This window comes from Lampetra planeri, chromosome 58, assembly GCF_965212315.1.
Source record: "Lampetra planeri chromosome 58, kcLamPlan1.2.h2, whole genome shotgun sequence".
NCBI classification, from domain to species: domain Eukaryota; kingdom Metazoa; phylum Chordata; class Hyperoartia; order Petromyzontiformes; family Petromyzontidae; genus Lampetra; species Lampetra planeri.
Window position 1 is genome coordinate 4,938,027 of NC_136164.1, and position 15,513 is coordinate 4,953,539.

At 51.1% G+C, this 15,513-nt stretch overlaps 1 protein-coding gene across 1 annotated transcript in view; it reads right to left on the bottom strand.

Annotated features, from left to right (window-relative positions):
- Positions 1–2,507: 2,507 nt before the first annotated feature.
- LOC144735937 (axin-1-like) overlaps positions 2,508–15,513 on the bottom strand; it is a 30,664-nt gene continuing 17,658 nt past the window's right edge. The window contains 7 exon segments of the mRNA XM_078618528.1: positions 2,508–3,941; positions 6,601–6,725; positions 6,728–6,815; positions 12,275–12,382; positions 13,493–13,599; positions 13,601–13,691; positions 14,469–14,561. Of these exon segments, the coding sequence (XP_078474654.1) occupies positions 3,791–3,941; positions 6,601–6,725; positions 6,728–6,815; positions 12,275–12,382; positions 13,493–13,599; positions 13,601–13,691; positions 14,469–14,561 (763 nt within the window). The 3' untranslated portion in view covers positions 2,508–3,790.

Consider the following 15,513-nt stretch of genomic DNA (forward strand, 5'->3'; position numbering starts at 1 on the left):
ATATTTAAGCTGGGTTAGAGGGGGAAGGGCGCCTTGACAAAGGAATTTGCATATCAAGAGAAATTTAGCATATTTATGGAAAATGAGTAGCTGTCACCAGCAACAAATTTAGTACGAGCAACGATGGCAACCCATGCTGATGTAGACAGCATCAGTCTGAATTATAAAACGAAACTAGAATTTGTTTTATTAATAGGGTTTTCCCCTTTTTTCTGGCAACAAAACTGACACCTTTTGCAAAGAATCATGTTTACATTAACCACAATACTTGCAGTCAAATGCAAACAAAAAACAATACTCTGATAATTTATGCATTGTCTTTGAAACTGATTGGTCCACACCAGAGACAGCTTTCTTTGGAGCCTAGTCTCATATGGTGTTCGACCAGATGACGCCAAAAGGTGCACAGTTCAAAGACAACGCACTACCAGAGTAATGAGTGCTCGGGGTTGCCAGAAAAAAGGGGGAAAAACCCTATTAGTATATTTTGGTACTGGCAATGGAGGTCCCATGATGTAGAATTAGTTTTTTTTATTTTACCCAGGTAAGGCTCCAACTGAACTGCGTAGCTCTTTTTCAAAAGCGACCCAACAACAAATGATGGCTCAATGAAGTGGCTTATCACGTGGAGATTTATAGCAGCCAAATACTCCTGAATGCGTTGCGTCGATTCTAAACGTGGAGGGCAAAAGCGGAGGACCCGGAGAAAAATCCACGCGACCACGGCGAGAGAAAAAGACACGCAAACTCCACATATACAGCAGCAGCAGGTGTCAGGGTCGGGATCGAACCCACGACTTCCCGTATACCAGGCGAGGTAGTTAACATCTCCTAGCCACCACGGCGCCCACTTATCCAGGTGGCAGATTAACCGTGCTTGTGAGATATAAAGGAAAATGCAGGGTGACCTAAAAGTTACGACACGTAGGGTTATATTTGGTATTGAAACTTTTCATATTTTATTCTTTAAGTAAAATGTTAAATTTGTATTATTTTATTATTTCCCTTCTACGTGACTTTACCGAAAGAACCAAGAAGATAAAATGTATCTATTATCGTTAATATCTCTTCATTTCATTTGGCATTTAAACATGGAAAATACAATTTACTGGATTGACACAAAACACAATTGAGAACTGTTAAAAGATTACACCTTTCATAAATTTTTTAACTCCTAAATTTATTTCAAAAGATAATTTGTGCACGCGTTAATATTAACACAAGTCAGACTGGACAAATTAAAATAAATAAAATGACCCGATGCGATTTGTTTGAACAAATAATAACCCGCGTCTCGACTTTTGGGGCCACCCTGTTTGCAGGCACGGTGGTTCGCGACACGGAGGCCCACGTAGCGGCAAAAAGTTCTTGGCAAAGAAAGCGATCGACTTTATTCACAAATAAGAAGATATACGTCGCATTCCACACAGCCGCACCTATTCCACGCAGGTAAACAATCAACATGGCGAGACAGTAACAGCCCGATTTACTTCTATATTTGAAGCTTTCGTGACTGCAGGGATTCATCTTCTTGGTTCTTTCGGTAAAGTCACGTAGAAGGGAAATAATAAAGTAATAAAAATAAAACATAATAAAACCCACGACCTCCTGTACACCAGGCGAGGTAGCTAACATCTCACCACCTTTGCGGCTAGGGGTCGGCAAAGCTGCGGCTCTTCAAGGGACTGCTTCGTGACGGTGATTTATTAAGGAACCGCGGCTCTTGAATAATTATCGAGTTTCTTTACCGCATTCCAAAAGAATGGCTGCTCTTGTTAATTTTTTCGTTTTTACGCCCCCCCCCCCCACCGAACTTATCCCGCGAGGACTCGATCTGGGCGTCTCGACTCCCTCACCGAGTTGAGACAAAGTAAACCCGTGCCCGTCGCGCCCGCACGCTCCTTCGCGGTTGCAGTCAAATTACCGACACCCGCTCGCGCCCCCCCCCCTTCTGTCGTCATCGTTACCCCCCCCCGCCCGCCCCCCCCCTTCTGTTGACATCGTTACCCCCCCCGCCCACACGCACGCAGATTAGCCCCAGGGACCGTCACTAATCAAAGGAGGTGTGGGGGGTTCTCTCTCTAGAATATATTTACATGTTACAAATGCATACCATAATAAATTAAAAAAAGGAAGCAAATACTTACACGACCCACGTGCGATATCTACATGTGACGCTTACGCAAGTTGCCAGGGAGTGTGTGCATTAATGCGAGGAGCGGCTAAACGGCTTTGCGAGTGGTAAGTCAAATGCACGGCCATCGCCTCCACTTATTAGTTTATTTTCTTAGGTTTTTTCGGTAAAGTCACGTAGGTAAAAAATTAAAATTAATAAAAGTAAAATAAAAATCACGACGTTTCGGAGACAACACAAGCTTCCGTCTTCAGGTGGAACCGTCACAGCAACGACTGCTGCATCAAGTAAGAGAAATTCCAAGAAAACAGTCCTTGTATATATACTGGTTGAGGGTGGGAGGAGCCAAGGTAGTAATAATATTCAGGGCCTACCTTGGCTCCTCCCACCCTCAACCAGTATATATACAAGGACTGTTTTCTTGGAATTTCTCTCACTTGATGCAGCAGTCGTGCTGTGACGGTTCCACCTGAAGACGGAAGCTTGTGTTGCCTCCGAAACGTCGTGATTTATTATTTATTATTATTTTACTTTTATTAATTTGAATTTTTTACCTACGTGACTTTACCGAAAAAACGTAAGCATATGAATCCTTGCAGTCGCCAAAGCTTCAAATCTAGAATTATTAGTTTATTAGCCAAGGGGGAGGTTAACGTCCATGCACTTGTCTTCCCGAGCGCACACGGCTTAAGAAAGGGTCATTCTAAAGTAGCCGAGCGTGGCCTTCCACTCTGACCTGAAACCGCTCTCATGTGCGGCGAGTCGATGGGTCTCGGCCTGGTCACAGGAGGTTGGTGTCTCACACCTGTGACCACGGGGAGAGAGAGACGACACGCAGACTCCACATATGCAGCAGCCGTCAGGGTCGGGATCAAACCCACGACCTCCTGTGTACCGGGCAAAGTAAGTAACATCTCGCCACCGTGGCGCCGATGTAAATGTTGACAAACGAGAAAAATCAAAGGTATTTTAAACTAAATGTTAACAAGTTTAAGTCTGGCCAAATTTGCTCGACCGTATCGCTGCCTCAAAACAATGTGAACACCCGTCATACTCCAGTGTATCTTACACCACCACACCGCCATCACACCGTGCCACATCACCGTTACCTTGTATACAGCACCACACCGCATCACACCACGATCCCAAAGCTGCGTGCATCTTCTACCCATAGTTCTCTGTGACCCTATCCACACCCCCCCCCCACACAACAAAGACAAAGATCCCCCCGTATAGCCTCAACAGACCGTCGGGGCAAGTGCTGTTAGCGAGTAGCAGCAGCACCTACGAAGGCCAGCGAGGCACACGAGGGGGTGGGTGACCAGCACCACGCCCTGGCGCCCCCACACACCACACACACACACCAAGTGGCATTGTACGGCACGCCACGGCATCCTTCACCAAAGCGGAGCTCTCCCCAGCGCACGCGGCGCGTCCGTGACACGCCGTCGCTCGAGCGAGCTTCCTCTTCCGTCTCCGGCCGAACGTTCCGGCGTACGCACGTCCATACGTCGGACTTCGTTCGCACCGTACGTGGCCAGCCGCGGCTCATCGGAGGTGGACTCCGAGGCCTGCTCGACCCTCGCGCATCCCCGGCACGACGAGGGGCTCCCCTGCAGGAGGCCGTGAGGGTGGGTGACCTCGGGGTGGGCGACCTCAGGACCTGAGGGGGGGACTTCCTCCCTCCACCTTCTCCACCTTGCCCACGACCTTGCCCTGGTAGAGAGGCAGCGGGGCCTTGTCGTCGCGAACCTCCTCGAACACGACCCCGCACTCAAACTCCTCGCTTGCCTTCTTGAAGTAGAACCTGCGGCGGCAGCGGCAGCACGGGCACGGGAGGAGGGGGGTGGGGGCAGTGGTGAGGAGGAGGAGACGGATCGTGCTCGACACAAACGAACCAATCGATGTACCTCGCTGAACTCGACAAGCAGCATAAACCATCGTCACGCGAGCTCCGTTCGTCCTCACAGCAGGCGCGGGCGGCTTTAGGCAAATGGTCGGACAAAGACGGTCACAGCACCGCACGGCGCTTTCAGGTGTGCTTCTGCGGCCGTCTGGAACGTTCTTCCTTCCGACATTAGGAAGCCACCTGAGTTGTGCATTTTTAAACCATCTAGATTGAAAACGTATTTCTTTAGAACTGCTTTTTGTGTTTAGTTTATCGTCCTTACCCCCGCATCTCCGATTAGCACAATTGGCTACGTACGGCGCGAAAGAAGGTCAACGCCCGCACATACGTGCGTCCCGATTGTCCCGGCACAAAGTGGAACCGATGATCGACGTTCAAGAGCTGGACTCAAATCTGGCCACGCACGAGGCGACACCAAACGCCAAGATAAAAAAAAAGGACAAGTGAAATACTTTGCCGCACAGTCTCTGACATCTTTTTCAATGTTCAGTGGAACTGCTGCACTGCACGTTGGGATGCCAGCTGGCAGGCCAGTCTATGAATTGAGCCCCAGCTATTTGGCTGCAATGCACGAAGAAGTGTGGCGCACGTGCAGGAACAGGCATCCGCGGGGTTCTAACACCGACACGCCCGTCAGACGCCAAGCGCGTCGATCGCGCTTGCAATGCAGCACAACGTTGCGGGTTTTAATTACATTTTTTATTAAAATTCTTCCGCGAAAGCAATTCGTAGCCCATCTTGTTCCAAAAATTCTACAGATTTTTTTTTGGCAGTAGCCTTGGCCGGACGTACAATGTTTCTCACGCGTAGCAATCAGCGGTCTCACGGTGCCCCGTTAAACATTCGCGATAAGCATCCCTTGCAAACAACCACATTTAAAATAGGCGAACATTTTGGGCAATAGCAGAGCAGTGAGAGGGGCAGATTAACTACCATGATGTACGTAGAACATTAAACTAGGAAAAAAAGGGTTAAAAAAATGTTAATACTTTGATACTAGCAAAAAGGTCCCATAACAGAACCTTAAACTGACCACTCTCTACCTCCTGATTGCATCGCGCTAATCTGCTCACCTTTATACCCTCACTTCCTTATGACCCACCCGCTGATCTAATCGGTCTCCACGACCACAAAGCACTTGAGATCCGACTGTATTCAGAAGCTCCATCGGTCCAGAAATGGAATGTGAACGTGCTTAACGTGCACAGCTGAACACAAGCCTCCAGATGTCACCACTCGCTCACAACCACAGCCGTGCAAAAACTAAACTACTATTTTACCAGGTAAGGCCCCACTGAGCGATGTAGCTCTGTTTCAGAAGTGACCTGGCCATCACAAATGCTAGCTCGACAAAGCGCCTGATATCACGTGGAAATGCATAACAGCCAAATGCTCTAAACGTGTGACGTGGATTCGAAATGTGGAGGGAAAAACATCCACGCGACCACGTGGAGAGAGACACCGCAAACTCCAAATACACAGCAGCAGGCGTTGGGGTCGGGATCGAACCCACGACCTCCTGCATACCGGGCGAGGTAGTTAACATCTCCTAGCCACCGCGGTGCCCTTGTATGCGCGTGTGTGCGCGTGTGTGCGCGTGTCACGCAAGACACAATCGCGTGAGCGTGATTGTGTCTTGATTTTCGCTCGTGGCCAACATCGGTGGTGAATATTCGAACCGGGCCCGGGCCCCCTCTAAGTCACTCTGGAAAGGCGGCCGGGCGAGGTGCTGGCTAACCACCCCCTTGGTGTGCCGTGCCGGCCTTTACAGGCACTCGCTGACAGCACTTTCCCCAACAGTCTGTTAAGGCTATATGGGGGTTCTCTGTCTTTGTAACAGGGAAGGGCGACTTGAGTATGTGTGTCTGTGCGATGTAACGTGGGAGCGGTGGGGTAGAGGTTAGTGCACTGCGCTATGAACCCGGCGACCCAAGATCGATTCCCGCTCACGGCCAACACCACTGACGATTATCTGAACCGGTCCTGGGCCTCCCCTAGGTCGAATCAGCCTCAAATGGGTACCTGTGCGATGTGAAAACATCGCCACTGGGGAGACAAAGGCGGTCGGGCTTAGTGCTCGCCACTCACCCGCTCGTGTGTCGTTTCCAGCCTTCATAGGGGGCTACTCGCTAACCGCACTTGCCCCAACAGCCTGTTACAGGCTACACGGCGGCGGGGGGGATCTTTGTCTTTGCAACACAGGGAAGGGTGACGTAAGCCTGTGTGCCCGAGCGATAGAAAGGAGGTAGGGCGTGTGCACACACACACGCACACACGCGCACACATGCACACACACACGCACTTACTCACACACGCACGCACAATCACACACACACACTCACTCACACACGCACGCACAATCACACCACACACGCACAATCACACACACACGCACGCGCGTCTCTGCGTGCTCGCACAATCACACACACACACACGCGCGCGCACACACACGCACAATTACACACACGCACACACACACACGCACAATCACACACGCACACACACACACGCACGCACGCACACACACACGCGCGTCTCTGTGTGCTCGCACACACACCTGTAGTTGCCCTTCTTGGTGAGCAGCTCCTTGAAGTGGGCGAGGGTGAGGGAATCGCCCCTCACCCTGGAACGGTACGGGATGGGCTCCCCGCAGAAGTAGTAAGCCACCACCACGCCGCCACCGCCCCCCCCCCGCTGGCCCCCCCCTCCCCCTCCTCCTCCTCCTCCCCCCCGCCGGGGCCACGAGCTCCCAGGCGCCGTCCAGTTCTCCGACTGTCACGATTGGAGGGGGGGGGGGGCAGGGGGAGAGGGGGGGCAGGGGGAGGAGGGGGGCAGTAGGATATTCAGTCTTGTTTCCTGAACTCAACGGAGGTCTTATGTGTGCGTACGTTCAACTTAATTGTAGATTTTAAGTTTTCTTGACTGCAAGGATCCATACTCTGTGGTTCTTTCGGTAAAGTCACGTGGGTGAAAATAATAAAAATAAAATATTTATTTTTATTTAAAATAAAATACAACAAAATATTTTATTTTATAATAAAAATAAAATATTTATTTTTCTTTTATTTTCACCTACGTGACTTTACCGAAAAAACCAAAGGGTACGTTGCACTTATTTCGCACTGCATGTAGCCAGCCGCGCTAATTGGAGGTTCGGGGAAAGGACCTTGGACCCTGATAGACCAAGTCAAGTAAAAACTAAAACAATCTTTTTTTTATTTTACCAGGTAAGGCCCACTGAGCTGCGTATCTCTCCTTCAGAAACGACCGATCACAAATGACAGCCCAGAGAAGTAACTTATCGCGTGAACATTGATAGCAGCCAAATACCCTAAACTTTCTCTACCGGACTGTTTCATCTCATCCGCACCCGAGTTCAAACGTCGCCACGCTGCAGTTCACAACACTTCTCTCTCCGCTCCTTTCCTCGCACCGCTAACTCTAACATGATGGCCACGCCACACATTTATTCTGAAAGGGTGCTTGCTGGCCCTCTTTTGGTAACCCGGTTGAGCTCACCGACTATTAATCGAGCCAGTAGACAGGAGGTCGTGGGTTCGATCCCGACCCCGACGCCTGTATATGTGGAGGTTTGCGTGTCTCTCTCTCTCTCTCTCTCGCTCTCTCGCCGTGGTCACGTGGATTTTTCTCCGGGTCCTCCGGTTTTTCCCTCCACACTTCTAATCAACGTCGCCCGTTTATAGAGTTATTCGGCTGCTATACATTTCCATGCTATCATTTGTTGCAGCCTGGTCGGTTCTGAAAAAAAGTTACGGAGCTCAAATTCAGCAGTCATCAGATGTTGACGTTTCCTTTGATACTAGAACATGAACAAAAAACATCTTAAAGTGAATATGTGACTGAGTGCAAACAGAAAATCCAAGATAATACAGTAAAATATTGCAGAAAAAGCACCGTACACAAAAATGTGCAAAAATCCCAGTGGGATGCAAGTCAAACAACAACAACAACCACAAGACCACTTAGATTAAGGCCATCAGTCTAACTCTGTACTACAACAAACAAACATGGCCAAACCAAAAAACTTATCGAAAATCCCCAAAATAAAGCCATAAAAGCAATGAAACAGTGCAGGTCATAGGAACTGTGACCGAATTTTCACAATAAACGACGTAAACAACATGTACTACCAAACTCCGTCACCGATGTTGGCCGCCGAGCGGCAAACCGAGCTCGCGACGGCAGGCTCCAGCGGCACAGTGCGGCGGCGCCAACTCGCGCGCCCGCACACGGCCCAAGCCTACCGGGGGGGGGCGGGTGCTCGTGACCCGGCTTCGCGAGCGCACTTCACGCAAGCGAGAGATCTGTTGCTCAAAAGCGGTGATGGCAAGCGAGCTCCTGGAGGGCCGAGAGGCGGCAGCAGCGGCCTGCACTGACGAACGGGCACGCTCAACTTCCGCTCTAAAGCCGTGGGACAGCGACAGCAGCAGCGGCGGCGTTAGATTAATAAAAAAATAATGGATTTTTTTAAAGGTATTTATATAGAAAAACCCATCGCACGCAAAATTAAACAAGCCGCCGCTTCAAACGCAACATGAAGGCGGCGCTTTCATGTTTGCGAATCACCGCGCTAGCCGAGGGAGGACGGCGAGCCTTAGGATAGACGGAGGACTTCCTTTTCAGATTAAAAATACCAAAAAGCCCACGCGGCCGTGGCTCAGGGGGCACTGGGGGTTTGGGGGGACGGGAGTGGAGAGGGGGGGGGTGAGGAGGGGAGGGGAAGAGACGACGGGAAGGGGGGGGGGCGACGTCCCACAATCGCATGCACGGGGGGCCACGGGCTTAGCCCCTCAGCTCCTCACTCACTTCAAAGCCAAGCGACTGCACTTCAAACGCGAGAGCTCCATTTAACAGCAATTACAGCCGGTGGCGGCGGCGGCGGTGGCGGCGGCGATGGCTCACCGGAACCGGCGTGCGAATCAAGATAGCGAGCGGCAGCGCCACACCGGTCGCATGCAAGGAAAAAGCAGCCTGGGCGGTGGCAGAGTCAGGTGCACGGGAGTGGCACTGGTGCACGCGTGTGAGAGTGAGGCAGCGAGTGCACCAGAGGTGTGTAGCGGTTAGCGCCAGAGGTCGCAATCGCGTACCCGATACCTGTACCCTACCCGTACCCTACCCGTACCCGGCCGGGTACGGGTACCCGTTTGCGACCCTGGTGCGGCCGGGTACGGGTAGGCCGTGAGTCACTGGTGAGTCACCGTTTGTCACTCATTTCCCAACGTCTTGTCTCTTCTCACAATTAAAGTTCCTAGAATCAACCCACCCGCGCCTGCAACATGGCTTCATCCCAGAGGTCGCAATCGGGTACTCGTACCCGTACCCTACCCGATACCTGGCCGGGTACGGGTAGCCGGGTATCGGGTAGGGTACGGGTATCGGGTACCCGATTGCAACTCTGGTGCGGCCGGGTACGGGTAAGGAATCAAAACCCGTTTGCGACCTCTGGTTAGCGCTACGCTGCGCTATGGTTCTAGATTTGAAGTTTTTGTGACTGCAAGGATTCATACTCTTTGGTTTTTTCGGTAAAGTCACGTAGCTAGAAAATTTAAAGAAATTAAATCACGACGTTTCGGAAGCAACACAAGCCTCCGTCATCAGGTGTAACCGCGCTGCGGACCCGGCGACCCGAGTTCGATTCCCGCTCACGGTCAACACCGGCGACGATTATCTGAACCGGTCCTGGGACTCCCCTTGGTACGGTGTGTCAACATCATCACGAGGGAGACACAGGTGCTGGCCACCCGCCCTAGGCGGCCTTAATAGGTGCTCGCTAAAAGTGCCTGCCCCAACAGTCTGTTGAGGTTATACGGGGGAACTTAATGTTTGCACCAGAGGTGTGACCAAGGCAACGACTCGTCGATTCAACATTATTAAGTTCATGACAAGCACATTGTACATTCTCCGAGGTAATTTGAGATGTATGTAGAATTTTTAATTTCGAATTAAAGCTTTCGTGACTGCAGGGATTCATCTTCTTGGTTCTTTCGGTAAAGTCACGTAGAAGGGAAATAATAAAATAATAAAAATGAAACATAATAAAATTCTCACGACGTTTTCGGCCACAACGCAAGCAGCCGTCCTTTACCTGAGGACGGCTGCTTGCGTTGTGGCCGAAACGTCATGAGAATTATTTTATTATGTTTTATTTTTCACCTGAGGACGGCTGCTTGCGTTGTGGCCGAAACGTCGTGAGAATTATTTTATTATGTTTTATTTTTCACCTGAGGACGGCTGCTTGCGTTGTGGCCGAAACGTCATGAGAATTATTTTATTATGTTTTATTTTTCACCTGAGGACGGCTGCTTGCGTTGTGGCCGAAACGTCGTGAGAATTATTTTATTATGTTTTATTTTTCACCTGAGGACGGCTGCTTGCGTTGTGGCCGAAACGTCGTGAGAATTATTTTATTATGTTTTATTTTTCACCTGAGGACGGCTGCTTGCGTTGTGGCCGAAACGTCGTGAAAATTATTTTATTGGTTTATTTTTTTTATTTTATTATTTCTCTTCTACGTGACTTTACCGAAAGAACCAAGAAGATGTATGCAGAATATAAGCAAATAATACGCTCATCATGTTTGTTCTGAAAAGTGGGGGCAGAAAAATGTCACCGTGATAAAAAAAACAAGAAACAACACAAACCAGACGGTGAAAAGGAAAACGAGACTGATGATTGAATTAAATCCATGACCGCCAAATTCGCTCAATCAAACGCGGTGGACGGGGCCTGATCCAATATTCTGAAATGACAGAAAATGATCAGTGGCTTCATCATTATTACTGGCGTCCCAGACATACCACGGGCGACCATTCATTCCCCATTGGTACCGTGGCGATGAAGTCTCTTCACCTGCGTGCTTGTTGCTGTCGGCTGCGTGCACTGCCCCGTGTCTTTAGGAGCAGCACTTTTCTAATCATTTAATTTCCATAATTTCCGTCAGCGCTTCCGCAAAGAAGCGTGCGGCGGCCGACATCAAGAGAATGTCAGCAGGCCTGTGCCCGCGTGCGCGTTATTGTGCAGTCACGGAGACACGGGGGGGGGGGGGGGGGCGGGGGGCGAACTTTCCGTGAAATCCAAAACGAATTGTCATTCCGAAAAGAAGTTGGATGTCACGCAAGCGAAGCGAGAGAGAGAGAAAAGAAAAAGACAAAGCCTACAAAATAAAACAAAAATGTACAAATCCTCATCTGGTGGCCAAACCCACACACACGCGCGTGGAGAGAGACAGTTTTTTTTTGAGCTTTGAAATACAAACCCACAAAAAAAGGCGTCAAGTGCATTTCATCAGTCGGCTCCTGAAAAAACATCAAACCCCTCCCAAAATGAGCGGCGCAGGCCAACAAAGCTCCCCACGTCGAGGCGAGGATTCGACTTCAAAGTCCGCCACGCAATGGAATTAGGATTGCTTTCCCGGGCTCACTCACGCACGCACGCACGCCTGTCAACGTGCCTCTACCACAACCACCAGGTGCGTCGCGACTTAGCCCAGCGCAAGGCCCCCACAGCAGCGCGCCAGTCACGTGACCATGCATCCCCACACCCTCCGACACCAGCAAACTGATAGAAGTGCTGTGCTGACGAATGCGCCGTATCGACGAGTCCTAACGAGGATGAAACCGGTCGGCAGTTCTTCTTGGTTCTTTCGGTAAAGTCACGTAGAAGGGAAGTAATAAAATAATAAAAATAAAACATAATACAATAATTCTCACGACGTTTCGGCCACAACGCAAGCAGCCGTCCCTCAGGTGAAGACCAGGTCTGTCGGGGAGACAGCATAACTCTGATAATATATGCACTGTCCTTGAAGTTGATTGGTCCACACCCGAGACAGCTTTCCTTAGAGCCTAGTCTCACATGGGTTGGACCAAAAAACAATGTTTTTTGTTTGCATTATGGCTGCAGGTATTGTGGTCTATGCAAACATGACTCCTTGTAAAAAAGGTGTCAGTGTTGTTGGCAGATAGAAGGGTAAAAAAACAATTATCACTCTAAACGCATGTTCCTAAATGTGAAGGGAAAAACCGCAGAACCTGGAGAAAACATCCACTCGACAACGGGGAGAGAGACACGCAGACTTCAAATATAGAGCAGGGGTCAGGGTCGGGATCGAAGGCCCGACCTGCTGAAAACCAGGCGAGGAAGATAGCATCTCGCCACCATGGCAACGTGGATGTTAAAGGTGTGGCTCGTCACGGTTCGGTGCGGCTCACCCGTACTCCGCAGGGTGTGCGTCCGGGACGGTGGAAACGGCGCTCGTGATGGGCGCGGCGACGCCCCTGGCCAGACAGCGGCCCCTCTCAATCACCTCCTGGACGTACCTGCACGGCAACGCAAACACAAAGATGCACCGTGTAATTCTAGAATTGAAGCTTTCGTGACTGCAAGGATTCATATTCTTAGGTTTTTTCGGTAAAGTCACGTAGGTAAAAAATTCAAATTAATAAAAGTAAAATATAATAAAGACGGAAGCTTGTGTTGCCTCCGAAACGTCGTGATTTTTATTTTATTTTATTTTTATTTTACTTTTAGTAATTTACATTTTTTACCTACATGACTTTACCGAAAAAACCTAAGAATATGCACCGTGTAGCCTCCATAGACTGATGGGGGCAAGTGCTGTTTGCGAGCACCGATGAAGACCAGAACGGCGGATGGGGTGGTGGTAGTGGTGGTGTACACACTGCGCCAAGACCACCAGAGTTGACTACGGCAAGGCCCAGAAGAGGTTAAGACGCCGTTTGCCACTGATGTTATAGCCGTGGGGCTACTTAACCACGAAACAACTCCACGTATACTTAGCCGAGGCGGCCAGAGTGTTGACTCGCAATTAGAAAGTTGGGATCTCCCCACACCGGGAGATCAAGTTGGACCAGCGACCTCTGGCTTGCAAAGTCCAATGAGCCAACCATTACGCCACAACCATTACACCCCACGCTAATAACACCTCCCGCTATATTCATCTGCCCATAGGGATGGTGAGAGCCAAGCAAATCGGAATGTGGCGTTTCTAACGGAGATGCTCGACTGAGCACGGGGACACTTTGGCAGACACGTTGACTCGGCACGACTCCGCCAGGCAACCCTATGCTGCTATAATAAATCCACGCGAAAGAACAAGTTGAGGGTTTGACTAGGCCCCATCATCGCCCCAGGGTCAGGTTATCTTATGGACTCGCCCTCGCCGCCATAGCAATGTAGAATTTCCACCACTGGATCTAGGAGGTAAGCGCCACGCCAATGCTCATTATGAGCAGGAAATCACCTTTGACTTGGATTTTTAAAAAATTATGATTATTACAAATTCGACAGTGCTGCTCGTTGCTCGCCACTCGGCAATTCTGGGCCGTCGCGGCCGCCCTTGTTGCCCGGCAAAGGGCGACGACTGCTACGTGCAAGTCGACCGTCGGGAAAAGTCGCCGGGCACTCACTTGTGCTTGCCGGGCTGGGCGCTCCGGCTCAAGGGCACCAGCTGCTCCTCCTCCAGACGCCGCTTGGCCTCCTCCAGCTGCACGGTGGTGTTGGGGGGCGGCGGGGGGTGGCATGGACGGGTCCTGCAGGAACGGGTGGTTGGGCTGCGCCACCCGGCGCCTGGGAGGGGGGCCCCAGGGCCGTTCCACCACCAGCTCGCTGGCGGGGGGGGGGGGGCACAGACAACCGGGTTCAACCAGCTGGCTCGCGACGCAGATGCTGAAGAGCGGTTATATTGGCACTATCGTCGATTCGCTAACTACGCTCGCAGTTACCGACGCTACGAGGATGCTCACAGAGTTAACACATTCCTCCTGCGGAGGGAGCTGGTAGGAACGTTGGGTTGCTCGGTCAATGGCCAGGGTCAACGGCCAGGGCGTGGTGTATTCCGCAAATATGCCCGACTGTGAGGGCGGGTACAAGCCGGCGTGAGTAGGTTAAACGTTGAGTTTTATAAGGGCACCACGGGGTGACCAGCCCCTTCCCACCCAGCCCCACCCTCCCCACCCAGCCCCTCCCCACCCTCCCCACCCAGCCCCTCCCCACCCACCCCACCCAGCCCCTCCCCACCCCACCCAGCCCCTCCCCACCCAGCCCCTCCCCACCCTCCCCTCCCCACCCAGCTACTCCCTCCCCACCCAGCCCCTCCCTGCACAACGGACGGACACAATAATCCCCTGTGGGCTGGTGTAACCAGGAGGTTCCTACCAGTATTAGCATCGCCAACTCAACTGCTTACGCAGACGCCGCACTTTTAATAGCGCCGCTTACCCGCGTCGTTACTGAATTCGCGAACGGCTTATTCACTCGTCATAAACCGAGATCGCTCGACTCGCTCGTGCACACTCAGAGCCGTAACCGTGACGACACCCTCCCCTCCCCGCCCCCCCTCGTTAACACTCCCCGCCACCCCCACCCCTTCTAACATTCACACACCTGTGCACGTGCCCGAGCCCATCCCTCTCTCCCTCCACCAGCCACTGCCAGATCTGCCTCGCCCTGTCCACCTCCTCCGCCGGGATGGCCTTCCTGCCGCACCAACAGCACCACACACTCTTACGGCACTGCCAAGCGCACACGCACGCACCGCCGCCGCCGCACGGCAAAATACCCGCACCGCGCACGGCCACGCCATCACGCACACCTAAACTCAACCAAGCTTTTTATTTTAACCAGGTGAGGGGCTCCACCGAGCTGTTTCGCTCTTTTTCAGAGAGCAACTTGGCTATCACAAATAATCGTCGCTCAAGTAAGTGGCTTGTCACCATCACGTGAGAATTTATAGCAGCACCTAGATACTCTAAACGCGTGACGTTGATTCTGAATGTGGCAGGGAAAAACCGGAGGACCCGGACAAAAATCCACGCGACCACAGGGAGCGAGACACGCAAACTCCAAATATACGGCAGCAGGTGTCAGGGTGGGAATCGAACCCACGGCCTCCTGCATACCACGTGAGGTAGTAAACATCTCACCACGGAGAGAGACGCAAACTCCAAATATACAGCAGGCGTAAGGGTCGGGATCGAACCCACGGCCTCCTGCATACCAGGTGAGGTAGTAAACATCTCCTAGCCACCGCAGCGCCACAATACTTGCCAACACTCACCCACCCTCCCGCACTCACCACACCCACACCACCACCACCGCACACATCAATAGGTGTCAATACCCCACCTCCAAAGTGGCACCAGTGCGTCAGTGACCACCCACTCTCGTGTTCTCACCGCATCCACAACTCCGGTTCAGAGCAGTGTCAACATTTGTCCGCTACGGCTGATTAAATGTTAGTGTGAGGGGCTTGCAATATCAGGTCAGCCACTCACTGAATTGCTAATTGTTAACGATTAATTCTAGATTTGAAGCTTTCGTGACTGCAAGGATTCATACTCTTAGGTTGTTTCGGTAAAGTCACGTAGGTAAAAAATAAAATTAAAATTAATAAAAGTAAAATAAAAAAATCGAATCGTCGTGATTTTTA